The 20,872-nt window shown below is 43.6% G+C and overlaps 1 protein-coding gene across 2 annotated transcripts in view; it reads right to left on the reverse strand.

The window, feature by feature from the left end:
* Positions 1-20,872, reverse strand: part of LOC110965222 (golgin subfamily A member 4-like) — a 43,721-nt gene that overhangs the window by 12,713 nt on the left and 10,136 nt on the right. Inside the window, exons 1-6 of one of the 2 annotated variants that reach the window (XM_051951241.1) lie at positions 13,974-14,146; positions 13,349-13,403; positions 11,541-11,600; positions 10,802-11,410; positions 10,644-10,685; positions 10,502-10,558 (exon numbers count right to left, since the gene is read on the reverse strand). In XM_051951241.1, coding sequence (XP_051807201.1) covers positions 10,502-10,558; positions 10,644-10,685; positions 10,802-11,410; positions 11,541-11,600; positions 13,349-13,364 — 784 coding nt within the window. In that variant the 5' untranslated portion in view covers positions 13,365-13,403; positions 13,974-14,146. Of the gene's footprint in view, positions 1-10,501; positions 10,559-10,643; positions 10,686-10,801; positions 11,411-11,540; positions 11,601-13,348; positions 13,404-13,973; positions 14,147-20,872 lie in introns of those variants that run through there. The other variant, XM_051951240.1, reaches the window with a different exon arrangement.

A 20,872-nucleotide genomic window follows, 5' to 3' on the forward strand; every position in this document is an offset into this window, starting at 1 on the left:
TCTGCAAATCCGCTCAGAGATGACACCAACCAACCATGGTGTCATCACTTAAGCTTCATGCAATTTTTTTCTTCTTTGTGACTGTGACCATCACCAGCCCTCATGGCAAATTAACCTATCATGTTTATTTCAAGCTGTTTCCTACATTATGCCATTGAGGGCTGTGCACACCCAAGTGAAACACAAAACAAACAGATGACAGACAGAAAGGTGAGGCATAGACAGTGTTCTAAGAGAAAAGGTGCATTCTATTTGTTTGTGCTCTTTAATTCACACCTTAAAACCATTTAGAAATCTAAAACCCTTCACAAACACCAGATATGACAGAATCCCAACTGGATCAATCACGAAGATGTCAGGAGACCACAAGAAGGATAGTTAAAGCAGAGTGAGATCCACAGACACTAACCCAGCAACCTCCACTGACTCAGCGACCGGAGGAACAAACTCTATTGAGTTTTGGTAAGTGCCGGTGTGGTGGGTCTGGCATGCATGAAAACCTCCACCAAAAGGAGGGAACTGTCTCCTCCAGCCCAAGGAGGTCCACACAGCCCCCCCGCAGGAGCCACCCTCAGAGAGCCCATCCAGGAGCCCGGAGCGACCCCCGCCGACACAGCGAGAGCCCGCGCAGCAGAATGGGCCATAGCAGACCTCCACGGCGCCCCACCGGCCCACAGCCCCACTTCCCCCATGAACACCCGCCTGCCCCCACCCTTCCCCACATCCCCCAAACCCGCCCCCCCCGTCCCACACCCACCCCCTGGGGGGAGGGCAGAAGGCAGGAGAAGGGAGAGGAGGAGACGACAAGAAAGGAGAGGACAGGCAGCAGAGCAGGAGGACGAGAGTGACGGAGGAGGGGGGGCGAGGGAGAGGGGACAGGGAGGCGGAGGAAGATGGGAGGGGGGAGGCGAGGGGGGGAAGAAAGCAAGGAGGAGGGGGAGAGGAGAGGGTACCACGGGGCACCCAGAGGCCCACCAGACCGGAATCGCAACCGCTAGCCCAAGAGCAACAGGCCATGCCGGAACAGCGCCGCCCCGAGCCCCCCGGGCAACACCCCCGTACAGCACCCCCCGCGGGCACCGCGAGACGGCCGAGACGCATACGTGACCCAGCAGAGACCCGGGGGGCAGCGCCCGATCCAGACGGCCACCAGGCCGCCGCGAGCGCCGGGAACCACGGGAGGCCGATGACACCACACAAAGCAGCCACCCCCACAAAGAAAGCATGACAGGCGGCCCAGCCCGACCGGGCACTTGACCCAGACAGCCGCCAGGCCGCCATCCACGACGTTTTTACATGCAAATGGCGACCCGGCGACCACCCAAACCGAGCGCCCGACCCAGCCAAACCGCCCACCATGCCCCCCACGGAAGCAGCCACCCCGCACAACGCCACCAACCCCCCACAACCCCGGCGCCCATAGCGACCCGGCGACTGCCCAAACCAAGCACCGCCCGGGTGGCAAGGCCAACCACGTCGAGCCACAGGGGACAGCACCTAGAAAGTTAGCCAAGCATGCAGTGACAGAAAGCTAGCCATTCATGCATATAGACAGAGGATTCTGAGGAGTTGATGACTGTAAGTTGTCGTCGATACGTCCCGCTCGGTCCTGCTGACAGCGACTGGGTTCCTAACTGAAGACAATCATTAGTTACACAATGCCAAAGTACATAAGCAGCAACATATATTGGGGTGATGTGGTGATGTGGTGGCTCTCGCTAACAGGCAGAGTCAGGTTACCAGGTTTAAGTTAAGGGAGTTAATATACGGTGACCATGTTTGTATAAAATTTAACAACTGATTTTTATTTGAAGCAGAGATTTTCTCCATTGAAATGTGATTTATTAGGAGGTTCAACCAGAGGTTGATGTTCAGAGATTGCTTATTTTTCCAGTTAACAAGGATTGTTTTTTGGCGATGCGTGGTAGGTCCGTTGTTGTTAAGTCGCCGAGTAAACACAGACTTGGAGATAAAGGAATCCTGCAGTTCAGGATTGCGGAAAGCTTTTCTGAGACGTTAGTCCAAAATTTTTTTACGGGGGTGCACAGCCATAGAGCATGAAAATAAGTATCAGCAGTGTTCTGGGAGCACTGGAGACAGATGTCGGAGAATCCCATTTTCTTCATCATGTATTGAGTAATATGTATTCTATGGAGGATTTTGTATTGGATGAGTTGTAAGTTTGTGTGTTTTGTCATTTTAAATGCATTATCGCAAATTTGAGTCCAGAAGTCTGGTTCTGGAGATATAGATAGGTCTGACTCCCATTTAGAGATGGGTAAATATATTGTATCGGTGCTTGAGAGTAGCTTGTATATTTTAGAGAGCGTTTTAGTTGTTGTCGGAGAAAGCTTTATGATTGCTTCAGCTAATGCAGGCGGCTGGAGCGTGCCTTGAAGTGTTGGGATTCTTTTCTCACCCGAGTCAGCTGTGATAGGCTCCAGCACCCCCCATGACCCTAGTGAGGATAAAGTGGTGTATAGAGAATGGATGGATGGACCTTTCATTATAAGAGTTGAAAACCAATAAAAATACTATTTAAAAAAAAAAAAAACATCAGGAAGCGTGCAATCCAGAAACCCTGGCTGACTGGGGAGGTTTCACTTTTAAGGGTCTGAAATGCTGCTGTTAAATCTGAGGATATGGAATCATACAGACTGACCACTGTGGCCAGACAAAATCTGTCCTGGGGTGAAGAGGTTGTATGGACAGAAGCTGAACGTGAACAATAAATAATCCCAGAGGTTACAGCAGGATTTTAATACAATTGCTGACCACAAACCCTCCCCACTGAAGGAAAGCTACAAAGACCCCACACTATCAGACTGACTCAGAGACTTTTGTGCATAAATTTAAGGTAAACAACAACAAGGCACAGGTCACCCAGCAAGCAGACACTCCAGATGACAGCAGCACAGGTAAAAAAATCTTTGCCAGCATCAACCCACACAAGGCGGCATGGCCGGACAGCCTCACCAGGCACACCGAGAGGAAGTGTGCTGAGCAGTTGGAAGGAGTCTTGAGAGACATTTTTAACATCTCACTCACCCAGAGAGCTCTGCCCACAGGCCTTAAGGGTACCACCATCATTCCTGTGCCAAAAAAAGTCAACCCCAGCCTGCCTGAATGATTTCTGCCCTGTGGCCCTTACACCCACAGTCATGAAATGTTTCAAGCAGCCTGTCTTGCAACACATCAGGGGCCATCTCCCAGCAAACTCAGACTTACGACAGTTTGCATATAGAGCCAATCACTCAACAGAGGATGTTATCTCCACTGTTCTACATCTCACTCTGTCACACCGGGAGGAGAAAAACACCTTCTTCATCTGCTTCAGCTCAGCATTTAATATCATCATTCCACAGCAGCTGGTGGAAAAGCTGAACCTACTGGGGGTGGAAACCTAACCTTGCCAGCAAGTTGATTTCTCGCGATATTTGTGAGTTCACAAATCTCTCAAGAAAACCATCTTGCTCCGCTCCCGCCTTCACTTTTCGTACAGCACCAAGTTGGTTCGGGCCAATCACGCAGCTGTATTCGTGTGTGGGGCGGGATAATGTGCGGGATATCCGGGTGTGACGACAACACCAAGCGCCAGTAGATCAAAACAAACATGGCAACGGAAGACAACGATCGCAGTGTTTCCCCTGGGTTGAAATGGCTGTGAGGCGGTGGGGTGTAGGCAAGGGCCAACGGTGGGGGGGGCGTGCGTGCGTGGTTTGTCCCGGGCAGACGAGCGGCGGCAGGTGTTAGCCGACCAGCTAGCTTGGGAGACCGGGGGAGAGCAGCCGGCGGACCCGCACAGTTAAAAATGACAGCTCCGGTGGCTTGGTGCTTTCCGTTTGGTTTTTTTTTGGCCGCGGACCAGTGAGGCGGCAATTTCGGCAAAATTGTAGTGAAGCGGTGGCCTATACCAGCAAGGCGGCCCTCCTCATCGGTCATATAGGAGGGGAAACACTGCGATCGTGTAGATGCTGCTATTAAGTCAGTTTTACTTTGACCACACCATAGCACCTGCGCGCAACCAGATGACGACATATTAAAGTTTGCCGCGATTGGCTAAAAACAAACCTGTCAGAGGCGGGACATACTGTTTCATTGTCCAATCCGTGCCTCTTTCCTCCGAACGGATTTACATGGAGCGGTCCCAGATTGATATTGTGGAGTACTATCAACTACTACACAATTATTAATCTGGCTATTGCCAGGTTAGTGGAAACCTGCAGCTGGATCTTCAGCTTCCTGTCACGGAGGCAGCCAAGACTCAGGGTGACCAATCTCACTTCAAAACCATCTCAGTGATTACAGGATCTTGGCTGTATCTTGAGCTCCCTGCAACCTTCTGGTCCACAACAGTTCTGCCAGATTCAGCACTAATCACATTATAAAGTTTGCTGATGGTGGTGGATCTGATCAGCAACTAAGATGAGACTGCATACAGGAAGGAGGGATAGGGTTTAATTTACACATTTTCCTTCATATTTTCAAGTCCTCAGACTTTCCTTCGTCCCACATCCACCTGACTTTGTATGTCCTAATAAATAGTTTATCAAATGCAGCACAGCAAAAATATCAGGGTGTCCTCCTTCATCCAGTCTCATTTTACAGTTTGGAAACCAGCAGGTTTTTCTGTCCATTCTGACCCACAATCCTCTACACAGCTACATCTCAGGTGTGAACAAGTTGAAACAAGTACAGACAGATAACAGCTCATTTCTCACTGCAGACTGCAAAGATCAATGTATCATGATGAGGTCGTGTTTCCAAATTGTATGAATACTGCATGAAACAGGCTGTACTTTGTGATAACAGCTGTAGTACAGACTTAAAGGTCTCATACAGAGAAAATTTTTTTTAATGTGTTTTATGGTTGTGATAAACTTGAAGCTAAGACATGATAAGCCAGCCCGGTCTCACGGGGATTCGTGAAACTGTCACGTCAGTTTTTGTTTCGGTTTCGTGCGCACCAACACGATGTCGTCATGTTTTTCGTGCCGCTCACCACGAGCGAAACCCGCTGTGGTAATCACATCTGAAAGTGGTTTATACCGGCGGATTCATGACAATCTAAGCTGTCCATCGGCGTTTGCGGCCGCCACCGCGGCCGCCATTGCGGCCGCCAGACATCCGGCCGAACAGCGGCCGGATCACATCTGAAAGTGGTTTATACCGGCGGATTCATGACGATTTAAGCTGTCCATCGGCGTTTGCGGCCGCCAGACATCTGGCCGCAGCAGCGGCCGCAGTGGCGGCCGCAATGGCGGCCGCGGTGGCGGCCGCAAACGCCGATAGACAGCTTAAATCGTCATGAATCCGCCGAATTTGCATAGGAATTTAGAGAATGTGCGGCGGCCGAAGCGGCGGCCGCAAACGCCGATGGACAGCTTAGATCGTCATGAATCCGCCGGTATAAACCACTTTCAGATGTGTCAAGTGGGGCCTAGTTATTTGAGATCCCAGGAGCAACCACCACCTAAATAAAAGCTTTAAGCAGACCAATGAAAAGTTAAAATGAGAAACTATATAAGTTAACCACATGATTATGCTTATGTTTGATGCAAGAATGATTTTAATAGGCTGATATATATTCTGGAAATGATGATTGCTATAGAAGAGAATGATTTAAAATAAGTTATTTGATCATGCTAAGAAAAATGATTTAAAGAAGTGATTCAGTGTAACTAAGTGAGTTTTGAATGGAAGTAATCTGTGCTGTTCTGAGCTGTATGCAGACAGGATGGGAAAAGCAGAAGTCTCCTCAGAAATGAGGAACTTGGAGTTTCCACAGGATGACAGGATGGGCTCAGGCCTACATTGTCATGACAACTGAAGTGTGTGTAACAAGTGGATGTGTTAACAGAAAAGATGGAAAGAATGATGTATGCGTGATAGGAAGAAGGTTGTGTCTTAAACCTATGAATTAATTACCTGGGCGTACCTATTAGTTAGAATTGTGTGTGAAAAGGTGTATGTGCTAAGCTGAAGTCGAGCTAAGGTATAAAACCCAGAGACACAGACACTGAATTGGGAGTTCTCCCCTGGAGGGGGGAGATGCTGCTCGCCGGAGCTGCCGGGGAGCATCGCCAGAGTTCTGAAGAATCTTCACCGGACCCTTTTGCCCAAGAGACGTGAAGACAACGCAGGACTTAGGCTCCAGAGTTCGCTGAGAACATCGTTGGAGGCAAAGTCTTTGTCTGACTTTGTTCAACAAGCGAAGACCACACTTTGCCAGACAGAGAGTCCTGAGAGGTCTGCAGTTGTCCAAAGAGATGAAGAGAGGCAAGCACCCATGGCATCCAGAGAGGCACAGGAGGCAGCAGCAGAGGGCTGCTCCACTCCAGGGGCTGGAAGACCCAGTGACCCACCGCAGCCTGATGAGACGGGGGCTTTCCACCACCACCATCCGACTGAGAAGACAGCTGAGACGCCCGCACTTGTGTTCCAGCTGCTACTAAAGATAACTGCCAGACCAACGATTGGCTATCGGGACCTCTCCACTCCCCCTGCCTATGAAGAACACCCTCTGCCCACAAAGAAGACTTCGTACCGAGTCTGCTGGTCCACGGAGGAGTTCAACTAGACGCAGGTCAAGACCGGGCGTGGCAGCTAAGGCCTGGCTGTCCGCTCTCTCTCCTAAATTTACTAATTAGAGAAGATTCTTAGGTACGCTCAGCTTAGTTTAGTTTAGTTTGAAATAATCAGAAATAATTAAATTGTTTAATCATGAATTGATGCTGTGCCCTTGCTAAAAATTGCTTAATAAAACGCTATATTGCATTTAAAGAGAAGTCTAATGAAATGATTATGATTCACTTATTCTGCATAGTGGTAAAAAGTTAAGTTGATTGTGTGCATTAAATCTAATGGTTCTTAAAGGTTACTTTAATCCAACTAGTTATTTAAACATTACCCCTGAGGTTAGTTTTCCAAACCTCTAAAACGAACCTAGGAATATCAACAAGTGCCACAGTTTTAAGAGGAAAGCTGTCGTTAACAAACGTGTTCAATAAATCAATTCTACTACTTAGGAGGGCTGCTTAGTAAGAGAGTATTTATTGGAGTAAGAGGGGTAAGACGTTTGGAAGAAGACAGTTAGGACCTAGGCGAGTATTCCTCGACACCAGCTTAATTATTCTGCTGAAACCTGTTAGGTGGAATACTAATAGGCAGATAGAATCTAACCCTTTAAACGGAGAGCTGGTCCTGATTTAACCTGAGGCAAGGGTTAAAGAAGGCTATACTGAACGACATGGCGTCCCTGGGTGGGCACGGCTCGACTAAGACAGACGCTAAAAAGGGACTCCTGTCAGATGATACTGAACGACATGGCGTCCCTGGGTGGGCACGGCTCGACTAAGACAGACGCTAAAAAGGGACTCCTGTCAGATGATACTGACCGACATGGCGTCCCTGGGCAGGGCTTGACTACGACTAAGAGAGAAGCGCCCAAAAGAAGATTCTGAGGGTCCAGACCGACACCTAGAATCAACCGCCAGAGCCTTTCAGTGGAAACTGGGGAAGAGAGGGCGAATCTCTTCTGACCGAGGGTCCACAGCTGCAGAGATTGGGGAAGGAAAAGGACGAGACCTTCTGACCAAGGATCCACAGCACGGGTGATCAGCCGACGGAGAGACTCGGGATCATCACGCCTGACGGGAGGTACAGTGAGAACCGCAGGCTAGAAGAAGCCGCAGTGACCTTGGGCCAGCGCACCCCAGAAAAGAGGCACCGCGGAGCAGCCAGACAGAGTCTGCACTCATCCCTGCTCAACGGTCCTACGAGAGGTTTTGAGGAAGCAGACAACTCGAGACGACAAAGACGATGGCTGAGAGCCAGCCAGAGAAAGATGTACTCGTCCCTGCCAAAGAAAAAGAGTCAGTTCAAGAAGACGCGAAAGTCGGAGGCTCCGAGGAATCAGAGGAAGAAGATTCATCCTCCAAAACCCCAGTGCCCGGGTAAACAACGATCAGTTAAGTGGTAAGAGAGTCCGCTTCGAAGAAGCTTCACCCAGGTTCCACTCCAATGTACCAGAACCAGATTGTACTGGTAGGAGAGGGATGGAGCAACTGTCTGCAAGAGACACAGATGAGGAAATGAGAGTTACAGGACATGCTGCATCGCAGGGTGAGAGCTCAGACGCAGATGAGGAAGTAAGGCCAAAAATAGAGTTGGCCACATCAGCTGCAGGCACCCCGGCTGCAGAGGCAGAGAAGTGGCTGTAGAGGATGGCAGCTGTCACTAAGGAAGTGAGTAATTGAAGCACCAGAGAGTCCAGACGAGATTGGGGGGCTCACTGATTGGGAAACGACGAGGTAGATCGTTTCGTCCAGAAGAGAAGAATTGCTGTCGGGATCGAGGAATGGGACCAAACCCCTAAAAGAAAAATTGTCCCAGAGAAGTACGTGGAAGAAGTGGTGCGGGCCGTACATGAAGCGCTTGGCCATGTGGAGCACACTACCTACCCGTAGGGAGCTGGAGAAGCTGCAACTCTGGATTCCAGAGTGCCGTATACGACAAGTGCTGAGGGCCTGTGAAGTATGTGGTCGATACAACGCAGGATGCCGAGGGCGAAGAGTAGACGGGCTCACCATCCGGAGCACTATTCCCTGGGGTTCTATCTGCATGGACGTAGCAGGCCCAATGGGGGTTGCAGGGAGAAGAGGTGAGAAATACCTTTTAGTGCTGGTGGACTCTATGTCATTCCATATGGTTACTAAACCAGTGAAGAAAGCTAACAGCTACAGTGTGGTTGGCATGCTAAGAAGAGCTAAATACGAGAAGCCTGACATAATAAAGCAAGTTTTAGATAGCAATACAGTTTTGCTTGAAAGAAGAGGAATCCAAGAAGTGGAGCAGTTAGAGCCAGTTCCAGATTAAAGAAAACCAGGAACCAGAAACCATGGCTACGAGCACACAAGGCTTACCACCCTTCGTCGGAGTAGCCAACGTTAAAGGGGTGGTTACTATGCAGAGAAATACAACGAGGCTCTGGGCAGGCAGAGCCCTGAAGAAACTGGATGATGCTGAAAGCAGAATCCTGTCAGATGATGCAGAGATGCAAGTCATCGGCGGCTGTGAGGACACATCCGAACTGTTGCAGATCGCTGGGGAAGTGACCGTCACCACTGAAGACGATGGACGGACGCAGCTGGGTGGTGTGGTTAACCTGTCTGCTCCAGAGGATGATGAGTATCTTTTAAAATGACCTGGTGTTAGCTACCTGTGATCTCAAGGAGAGGGTGTCAAGTGGGGCCTAGTTATTTGAGATCCCAGGAGCAACCACCACCTAAATAAAAGCTTTAAGCAGACCAATGAAAAGTTAAAATGAGAAACTATATAAGTTAACCACATGATTATGCTTATGTTTGATGCAAGAATGATTTTAATAGGCTGATATATATTCTGGAAATGATGATTGCTATAGAAGAGAATGATTTAAAATAAGTTATTTGATCATGCTAAGAAAAATGATTTAAAGAAGTGATTCAGTGTAACTAAGTGAGTTTTGAATGGAAGTAATCTGTGCTGTTCTGAGCTGTATGCAGACAGGATGGGAAAAGCAGAAGTCTCCTCAGAAATGAGGAACTTGGAGTTTCCACAGGATGACAGGATGGGCTCAGGCCTACATTGTCATGACAACTGAAGTGTGTGTAACAAGTGGATGTGTTAACAGAAAAGATGGAAAGAATGATGTATGCGTGATAGGAAGAAGGTTGTGTCTTAAACCTATGAATTAATTACCTGGGCGTACCTATTAGTTAGAATTGTGTGTAGAAATGTGTGTGTGTGTTAACAACGGAAGGTGGATGCTGTGTACTTGTTGGAAAAACATGATTTCTGTATTACTGATGTATGTGATAACAAGTTGATTGCATGAGTTAGACGGTGTCAGGGGCGTACCTAGCCAGAGATGTGTGTATTAGAGGATGACACTGATTACCACAGCGGGTTTCGCTCGTGGTGAGCGGCACGAAAAACATGACGACATCGTGTTGGTGCGCACGAAACCAAAACCAAAACTGACGTGACAGTTTCACGAATCCCCGTGAGACCGTGTTGGATAAGCTCAACCTTGATTAAACCCACTGTGGTGAAATTTGGAGCATTGCAGCAGGAAAGACAGCAAACATTGAAAAAATGTAGAAAAAGTAACAGTTGTGTTAGCATGTACATGGCTAATATGTGTAGCGTTAGCTTTAGCTTTGACAAGAACGTCATCTGACAAACTCACTAAACACAAGAGTTAAAATTTATTCTTTAATTACCTGGTCTTTCGTCCCAAAACCACCTCAAATATTTTCCCTTCTCAGTTCTCAGGATGCCAGGTGTCTTTCTCCAGCCTTTTATCAGAGTTCTGCATCATTCTTGTTCCTGATGTCTCTACATTGCTGCCGTCTCATAACATGTTTGTCTTGTATTTGTCACATGTATCTGCCTGTATTTTCACCTTCATTCTAAGAAAAGTTCTGGTAACAAGGCTGAACTTTCTTCATTTACTTACCCTGGCTGGTTTGACTTTCCAGTGATGATGCAGTTCCTGGTATGTAAGAGATTAACCCTGTGAAAAAACAAAACCTTCAGTTACAGAACATCAACATCCTCTTTGTGTCTCACTTCATGTGATCGTTTGTCAATTTACTCACTGGAGCCCAAGCTTGTTGCTGAATGCCAGATAGATTTCACTGCTGTAAAATGAAATAAAATAAATAAATAAATGTCACCTATTGTTCTTAACTTTATGTTCAAACTTAAATCAGGATCAGATGTATTTATCAGACTATAAAAATGTTCCTGAACCTACCACCAGCTCTGCCAGGATCCTCTGGTTTCTGGTTTCCATGACCACTGGCTAACTCAGATACATCACAGCTCTCATGATCTTCGTCATTCTGCTCCACAATTCTGTCCATGATGCTCAACAAGTCTGAACGTTTGACGTTCTTCTGCCACAACAACTTCTGACTACATTTTCTGATAATGTCTCCTAACAGTGGATGTTGCAAGTAGTTTTCTAGGAGACCTGGACTCTCCTCTCTGGATGCTGATACCAGAACCAGTGATCGATCAAATGATTGATCACTGAATAGTTCCAGGACTCTGCAGATCCTCAGTCTGTGTTCCTCAGTGAAGTCTTCAGGCTGTAGAACCAGCAGGAACACATGAGGTCCAGGATCAGAGAGTCTCACACAGAGTTCTACATGTTCTCTTAGTTTGTCTTCAGAGATGTATGGATTCAGCAGATCTGGAGTGTTGATGAGGACTATTTTCTTCTCCTGTATCTGTCCACTGACTCTCAGACATTGGTTTGGTTCTTCCTCAGTGTTGAACACAGTTTCTTCCAGTAATAAGTTCCCCACAGAACTCCTCTCAGACCAGCTGTTCCCCAACAGAACAACCCTCAGCTCAGACACTGGAATGAAAGAATCTTTATTATTTGAAATGACTGAGATGATGTCGTCTTAGTAATCATTTTATTCATCAGTCTTTACTGTGGGAGTTAGTTACACCTAAACAGTTAATGACTGTTCAGTTACACTCACTATCAGGACGCAGAAGTTCAGTGCTCCCTCTCCTCTTCACTGGTACCTCAACATCTTTGTCTGTAAGGACCAAAGTTGCACAGATTAATTCTACTTTGAATGAGTGCTTTAATGTTCAAAAAAGACAGTAAAAACATTCTACCTTCTGATTTGGAGCTCACGAAAAAATAAATGTCAGAAGACTATGGTCAATAATTGAGGTTTGAGATGGAACAGATGATTAAATCAATCAGGAAGAGTTAAGTTCATCAGTCCACAGTTCATCCGTTCATAATGTTGTGCTCATAACTTTACATATGCAGGCAGAATTTATGAAATGGTGTTAATTTTTTTATAAAATATGTTTGATCACAGAAGAACTTTTCTTTCATTTAGGGTTAGTGGTCAAACAAAGTTATTTATTTTCACACAGTTGTATTTGCTCTGATCTTTCATGTTTTCATTCAAGAACTGTACACATTTTACAGATTCTGCCAGGATATGTAAACTAATGAGTACAAAGAAAAGATTAGGTTCTGTGGTTTCTCTGCCTAGACGTGGACGTCCAGCGATGATGACTCCAAAGGAGAATAAAAAAGAAGCAACATTGCTAAGTTCATGGACGCAAGTAGTAAAATGTGAACCAAAGTATTACACAGTATTGTAAGCATTCATAAACAAAATAGAGACTGTTTAACTTTTAGAAAAATTGCCAGCTTGGCATTCATGTCAAGAGCCATTTGTACATGTGAGCAGAAAATCAGACAAGAGTGTTTTCAAGACTAGAGGCCACCTTCTGAGGACAAACAATCTACTTTATTTACTGTCAGTGGAACACAAACCAAGCACAATAACATGCAAAATTACTGTGAAGGAAAAATGACTTTTTCCCCTTTATATAGTCAGACAGACGCTGTTGGACTCTCTGCTCTTGTTAAGGTTAAATATTCTCTATTCTGACGTGACGAAGCAGACGAGTTGTCTTCACATTAGTCTGTGGTCTAAATCTGACCTCCAAACTACAATAAACACCCAAAGATCAGAGATGAATCCTCAGACCTGATGCTGCCATTTCTTTCATGAACTGCTGCTCTGTTGGTGTCACTTCTCCTGATATCAGTAAACATTAGTCTCAACCTAAGTCATCTCTGTGTCTGCCTCCTCATCTTCTCTCCACCTCACTGAACTTCCAGAACAAAAACCAAAATGTGACACAAAATGACCATGAAAAGAAAAAACAAAAACCCCAAAATGTGAAAATATGACACAATTTCATAGGTTTGCCTAAATAAAACTATTAAAGTAACATTTTTATTTCCACATAAATTTGGCAGCAGAAAGTCAGATAAGATCCTAAACTTTCCAAATATACAAAAACTGTTTCTAAAATGTTCATGTGGTATGTGTTTCAATGTTGTTCAAAAATAAAGAAATAATAATAACAAAGAAATAACTGTGAGCTAAAAAAGTTCCAGACGGTGGGGAGTGTGGCCGATCTGACAGATCTGTCACAAAAACTATGAGCTAAAATAGTTCTTCAGAATGTTTCTAATTGTTAGTGATGGAAAAACTGATCCTAGCCTGTGATAACCTTCCTTCAACTCCTTCTACTTCAGCAATAGTGGCTTCTGGGTTTGTCTTCCAGATCCCATCAGAATACATGTAAACCACACTCCTCTAAATCACTGAATTAGTATATTCCATTCAGACTCACTGCCACAGCTGCATTTATGAACATTTGTGAAACAACTGGTGGATCTGAAGAGCTCAGGATTCCTCCTTTGCAATACAAATAAGATTTTGTAAATACAAATCCTGAATGGACTCACCAGGTGCTGCTGCCATGCTGCCCTCTGCTGGAAACCCACCAGAAAGAAATCACATCTGTTGGGTTAAAACACAGAGTGAGATTAAACAGGAAGTTCTACCTTCATCAGTCTGTCTGCTCTGACATGTTGGTGGATAAACTCTGAAATAATGTCTGGACTCAACAAAAATTGTTTGCATCAATCTTTATCACCTCAGACAACACAGACCACCGTCTGCAGCTCATGAACTTCATTAGTGACAGAAACCAACTGACGGAGCTTCCAGAAACATTCACACCTTCAGTCTGTACATTTATACTAACTTTACTCTCACACAGTCCACACGCATTTTTAATTACTTTAACATTGGATTCGTCTTTTTCTGTTTGATTGCTGTTCTCTCACACACTCAGAATGCTGCTGCGACACAAAGACAGTGAAAGTAAAAACACAGAAGGGCAGTTCCCTGCCAACAACGACTTTTCTTAAAGCTGCATGCCGACACTCTGAACTGAACAAAGAACCAACATAAACATGAATTACTGCCACTTATTAGTTGTAAATTTAAACATTCTGTTTCATCTGAAGACTGGATGTCACAAATAAATCTGATAAATATGGGCATCATGATCAATGACCAACTTACCCTCAAAGCTCCTGTGTCCTCTGTTACTCAGTTTTGTTGATTCTCTCCGTAAAACAGCAGGAAGATCAGACCATTCCTGTCTGAACATGCAGCTTAACTGCTGGAATGCTCCTTACTGGCAGGCCTCCCTTCATGCACTGTCAAACCTCTGTGGGTAGGCAGGTACACCCACTGTCAAACGTTTTAGGACGCTTCCTCATTCAAATAAAGTAGAACCTGTCCTACAACTTTTGACAGGGGGTGTATTTCATCATATGGATGTGATCAGGACAGGACTCTGATCATACATGTAAAGTTTCAGGCAGATTGGAGCATGTTCAGGACATTTACACAGCATTTGAAATTTCATGGTGAAGGATCAAAATTCCAGAGGCCGCCACGGACACGCCCTTTGACTTTGGAAAAAGATTTTAATAACTTTGGATCATTAAGGCCTCCTGTATGTACTGGCCCAATTTGAGGTGAATTGGAGTTTCCCCCTAGGAGGAGTTCGCTCTAGAAAATAATGAAAAATGGGCAAAATCTGACATTGAACGCAAAATAGCTCACTTCCTGTTGGGTTTGGAATGTGGCTGTCACTGACTTTTTTGTTCAGCCTGATGTGCTGCATATGTGTACCAAATTTGGTAGAAACACCCCCTGTTAAAAGGTGTAGGACAGGTTCTACTTTATTTGAATGAAAAAGTCCTAAAACCTTTGACAGGGGGTGTAGGTAGGTAGGTAGGTTCTTTATTGTCATTGCATATTCTCATACAACAAAATTATGTTTTATAATTTTCTTCATCACATCATTACATAAAATAGTGTAAACCAATGAAGGTTGTAAATTATAAGTTCAGCTCAGCACGGCTTTTATAACACCAGGGAAAAAGTTGTTTTTAAGTCTTTCTATCTGTGACCTCATGACCTGGAGAGATGTCTGGCCCCAAGTTTGATTACGGCGCTATAAATAATCATCTGTTCTCTGGACCATCAGAGCCAGCGATCAGCCAGGATATCAGGACATCTCCACAGGTCCTGTTCCACCATCCCACCAACTGGGATGGTGGAACCCAGGAGAACACCTTCGCTCTGTCATGTTCCCCGGGTCGCTCCTGACCAGCTCAGGGTGGCAACTGGCATCAAGGGCTGCTGGTGTTATGAGGGGATGTTTGACCTGCAGTGTTTAGGTGGTGGGACATGTCAAACATTAGCATGAATGTCAGGACTCAAGGTTTCCCAGCAGAACATCGCATTACAACAAGATGATAGATGTTCTTCACTTCACCTGTCAGTGGTCAGAATGTGTGGCTGAACATCTACATCAGTGCAGGAAGAACATGATGGTGAAATACAGGAAATACAGAGACTCAAGCACATACAGAGAGGAAAGATTCAGTCATTTATTCACAGTTCAACCCTTTCCCTACTTGGAATAAGGCAAGGGCGACACCTACTGGAGATAACGGGGAACTACAGGAAATGGGAGCACTGGACACGGGGATCTATGGAAGCTGACAAAACAGCACACTGGCAGAAAAAATGTATTATTTTCAGCCTGAAAGGATAACTAGCTGACTCTGTAAAGCTACTAATGTTATGATGTATCAGCTAGCTGTAGCACTGGCTAACTAGCTAAAATGACTGGATTAATCCAGAAAGTCTGTAACACCTTGACCTGTCCATTCAACGCTGCCTGCAGATTTAATTTCACTTTTTTTTATTTCGAATTCGTGTGAAGATGTGTTTTATCTTTCAAGAACCAAAACAATTTGAACAGACTTTGAATAAACACTAATGCAGCGAAAACTCCCAAAGAAATCATAGAAACTATAGGACAAGTCTGCTCTGAGTCCAGATTTATGTCTCCATGACGCTAAAATGAAAGGGTGAAAATATAACTCGTGTATAATCTAAAACTAGAGGGTGAAAACGGCTGATGAATGACTGTTCTTTTCAATTGTTAATATTAATCTTGTCAAGTTTAAAAACATGATTTTATGTGAACAATTCAGCTTCCTGTTGAGACTTTTTCAGACTGTAAAATACAATCAGTACCAGAGTTCTACAATCAGGAAAACTGCTCCCACTAGCATTAATTGTGCTTTCATCTGGATTAGACTGGATTCTGAACCACAGCACAGTCATTTGTTTAGGTCAAAAGAAAAACTAAAAGTCAGAGAAAAAGAAATATGTGATGATGATTTCTTTTTTAATGAAGATTATAGCTTTACTGTTATATTTACAACTAAAAATAAACGTCATGCAAACTTAGAGCTCATTGAACTGAGCTAAAAGTGAATCAGACTTTAAGGTTGTGGGTCTTCCACTTCAGTGTATTTCAGCCTGTTGTATTCCCATTAATGTGTCTGCTGTGTCTCTATGGTTCATGCTAACGTTGCACTTTCCACCTCTGCTGGAGAGATTCAGGGAAACAAGGACAAAGCAGCATGAATCAGAGTAAAAGGCTGGAGCTCCCTGCAGCTTTCCACTGACAGACTTAAACTACAATCGTTTAAACTGGAGGAGCACGCTCACTTTCAGTCACTGATACACTAATATGGAAGATAACTACTGATACACAAACAACCAGAACAGAAATATTGAGCTCTAAATGACACAAACACATGAGAAGTGCAATTATTAATAAATATGAATGAACGCAGATCATCTGAAGGATCAACAACAACAACACGTCTGTCTTTGCCCTGTTTGTCTCTGGAGCTGACTTGAATTTGTTTTCAGGCGTCCAGAACACAGTAAGTAAGAACATGGTGGTGCTGATTCTGACCCGTGAAAGACCCTCGAAAAGCTACGTTTCTGAACACAACTCAGACTTTATAAGCTACATAAAGAGCACATTCAGCAAAAGACAACATATAAACAATTCACTTATCACCAAAAACCTGTGAAATTAATGTGGTGAAGCAACAATAGCTGAAGAACAACAATGACAATCTACAGTCGAGCTCCTGTCCTCCATCACTGACGTAAAATGGTCTCATATGTTGAACATGATGATCATTAAACTGCTTTGGAGTTGCTACTGTGTTAACCACAGTGGTCTGTCAGTCTGTTCCTGTATGATGCATAAAACTGTTCAGCTGCTGTGTTTCTAAGATAAACTGGACTGTAGCTGATCATTTAAAGAACAAAATGAGGAAAGAGGAGGCAGAGATGGAAACTCAGACACACCTGATGATCATAGAGCAGACAGGAAGATCCAGACTGAAGAAGCAATATATTCAGTTACAACAGTTAACGCAGCAGTAGGACTGTAAAATTATACAGGTTTTAATCACAATAAGGATTTTAGCCTCCCAGCATCATATGAACACAATCGACTGCAGAATTAATATTTAAAATGCTTCATGTTTATGTTCTGCTTTCTAGAAAAAAAAATCACTTGGTTTCATTTTGGATAAATCTGACATTAAAACAACTGAATTCACTCTTTTACTGTAGTTTCTGCTCACAGCTGTCTGACAGCACTGAAGCTACCTGACAACATCTGTTCAGAGAACATCTGGAAATTGTCAGCAAGATGGTCAGCAAATGAGGTGAGTCTGAAAAGTTAGTCTGGAACCACAACAATAAAATGTCAGAAAATTGTGAAAAATATCTTTCAGTGATTCCCAAAGTCCAAGAAGACAAATGTCCTGTTTTGTCCACAACTCAAAGATGTTCAGTTCAACGTCATCGAGGAGGAAGGAAACCAGAAAACATCCACGTTTAGGAAACTCCAATGAAAAGACGCAGGTTCATAGATAAATAAACGTAGTGTCTACAGATACGGACCTGTACGCGTAGCCTGTGGGCTACAGATACGGCACTTTCCATTTGCTTCTTTAATTCTCGCTGCCTTAAATACCCCAGCGCCCCCTATCGAGTGGCCATTTTCACATGTGTCTCTTCTACTGCATTCACTACAGTTACACCCACTGTCTTTGGCCAGTTATTTAAAAAGTAATAAAGATGAATGAGATCGCCACGGTGTAGAAAGGTTTATAATAGAGTATAAGATGTATTTCAGTAGATCTATGTCATGGTTAAAGTTATATAACAGCTGTATACATACAAACAAAATCACAGCATGAAACAACGGCAATGTCATATATGCCCTATATCCGTACCTCTAGTACAGATGCTACGGGTACGGGTCTGTACCTCTAGCATCAATCATAAATAAAACTACTCAAAACTATTATCAAAATACCTGTTAATTAATTTACTAGTTCAGACCTAATTGATGAATAGTTCCAGTTTTAGTCCCCAAACAAGCATCAGGCAGCGTACGACTTTATTCAGATTAAGTCAATATATTGTTATATGTGAAGCTAACGTTTAGCTTTGACTCCCTGTAGCCTCCATTAACTAATATGTCTTCAGCTCACTGACAAGAAAAATTAATGATTTGTCAAAAGATTGTTGCTCCCACATGGTGAGTTTGATCCATAGATTTAATCTCGTGTTCCATAACTCAGTTACAATTATTAAAAATGAATATTCAGAATCACTGTTGGCTAACAGCAGTCAGCTAGACTAGCTAGCGTTCGCTAGCGTTCGCTAGCGTCTTACCTCGGAGCAAACGGAGGAGTTTCTGTGGCTCTCTGATGGATTCAGCGCTGACTGAGCTCTTCCACACTGTTTAATCCACATCCCACATCTCTGCTGTGGAGCTTCCAGCTGCAGGAAAACACTAAAATACCACATTTTCCTCTAAACTAAGAGGATTTCTGCTGCTCCGCTTCACCTTTGACCTCTGACAGGCCTCCCGCCTTGTTACGGTTGCTGAGCTGTGATTGGACAGCGGCCGTTGGAGGGCGGGAAGGACCAAAACAAAGATGGAGGCAGGAGATGAAGAAAGATTATGTGGCAGACAGCAGACTGGCAGAGATTTATGAGGACAGAAACCAGGAGAAAAGAGACAAGAACCCTCTGAGGATGTGAACAATTGTTAGATTCTGTATTTACAACAATATCAGTCTTTACTTAGAGAAAACTTTTCAAAATCAAAGTTATAGAGCTTCAAAAAGAGCCAAAAAATCAAAGAGGCTGAAACAGAGTGAGAGCCATTTAAATTCAAATTAACAAAGTCAGATAAATGTTTGTTTTAAATAATTTTGTCAGATTTAAACTAATATTTAATATATTGTGGTAAATTCACATCATAGATCACACTGCAGCATCTTTACATTAATATTTAAATTTGTTAGGAAAAGTCACAAATCAAGTTTTATTTCTCTGATTGTATTTAACATGAAAAACTCATGAAATAACTGCAAAGAGACACAAAACCAGAGATGAGATAAAACACCTCCAGGCTCTGCAGTGAAATAAAAGCTCCTCATGAAGCTGTTTGGAGGACGAGGAAGAAGGTGAACAAACATCTAAAACACACTTTAGGTCACTTCCTGTCTCACTACATGACTCCATTTGTGTTGTTTCAGGATTTTATTGTTTTCACATCCAGCTGTTTTGGATCAACAAAGTTCACAGAGAGCAGCACAGAGGCAGCAGCTGGGTTCAGGTTGGTGACTTTCATTGTGTTTAAAGCATTTCTTTGATTCCTGTATGATCACAGTCACCTCCTGCTGTTTCTACTGTGTCCAGCAGGTGGTGCCAACATCAACTGGAGAAGTCTGTCTGAAGGCTCCAACTTCAACTAAACCCACAGCTGAACCTCAACACTTTAACTGATCCATGTACAAATACGTTGGTTATTTACATAGAAAACTGATGCATTTAAACTGTCTGAGGTTCTGTTCCTGGTTGGTCAGAGCTGCTCGGTTCTATGTGGTCCAACTGTTCTAATTCATCTCTCCGGGAACAACGGATGTAGAAAATGGTTCCACAGATAAAGTTCTACTTGAACAATAGTATTGTAACGTGGAGGTTCATGTGTGGTGGTCAGATCACTTCCCGAGGAGAAACAGCACGATGGAGACGAGAACTTCAGCTCTGAACTGTTACTGCCCTGTTTCTTTACAACAACACTTCCTCATTCTGACTGACATGTGACACCCACAACCAATCAGAATCAAGAGAGACTCAAACTCATCATCTGTTAACCGGCATTACAGTCATGTTCACTTTGAACCTCAAAAGTGTGAAATGGTGAAATCAGCACTGATATGAATGAGTGAATGTGGAATAAAAGAATATCTGTCACAGTGAAAAGTGATTGAGTCCAGATCCAGAGAGGTGTATATGTACACTACTGGTTAAAAGTTTTAGAACCCACTGATTGTTCCAGTTTTGATTGAAATTCAAGTACTTCAAGTCCAATGAATAGCTTGAAAAGGTACAAAGGCAAGTGGTGAACTGCCAGAGGTTTTAAAAAAAAAGGTAAAGTTACCCAAAACTCAAAAATAATGTATATTTCAGGATTATTTGTTTATTCATTCCATGATTTCAGTTCCAAGTACAATGAGACATTAACATGCATAATTTCCAATTATAAACTGTTTAACTACATATAGATTTATTTTATTCTGAGATTCTGTCAGTAACTTTAAGAACAAAGTATAAAATCTGTTTGAACAAATAATTCCATATTTAAAGGTACAATATAATCATTTACTGTTGTTCCAGTTAGGATTATTGGGATATTATCATAGTAACATCAGTACTACATAGTACATCAGATCAGTGTATCACAGAAATAAAGTCAGAGGAGAATGAAGGTGTTTCAGTGATTGATCAGTTCATCTGTTTGACTTCAGCTTTTAACAAGTCACTGAACTGCAGAGAAACAATCATTCATCTTTATAATGACAATCCAGAACACAGCATAAAAATCAGTCAGAAACACAAACATCAATTGTTGTTTGACATGTAAAAAGTTTTTAAAATTCTTTATATCTGATGAATATTTGAAATGATAATTACGTGTGATTAATATTGAGAAAAAAATGCTG

This window comes from Acanthochromis polyacanthus, chromosome 7 (genome assembly GCF_021347895.1).
Source record: "Acanthochromis polyacanthus isolate Apoly-LR-REF ecotype Palm Island chromosome 7, KAUST_Apoly_ChrSc, whole genome shotgun sequence".
NCBI lineage: Eukaryota > Metazoa > Chordata > Actinopteri > Pomacentridae > Acanthochromis > Acanthochromis polyacanthus.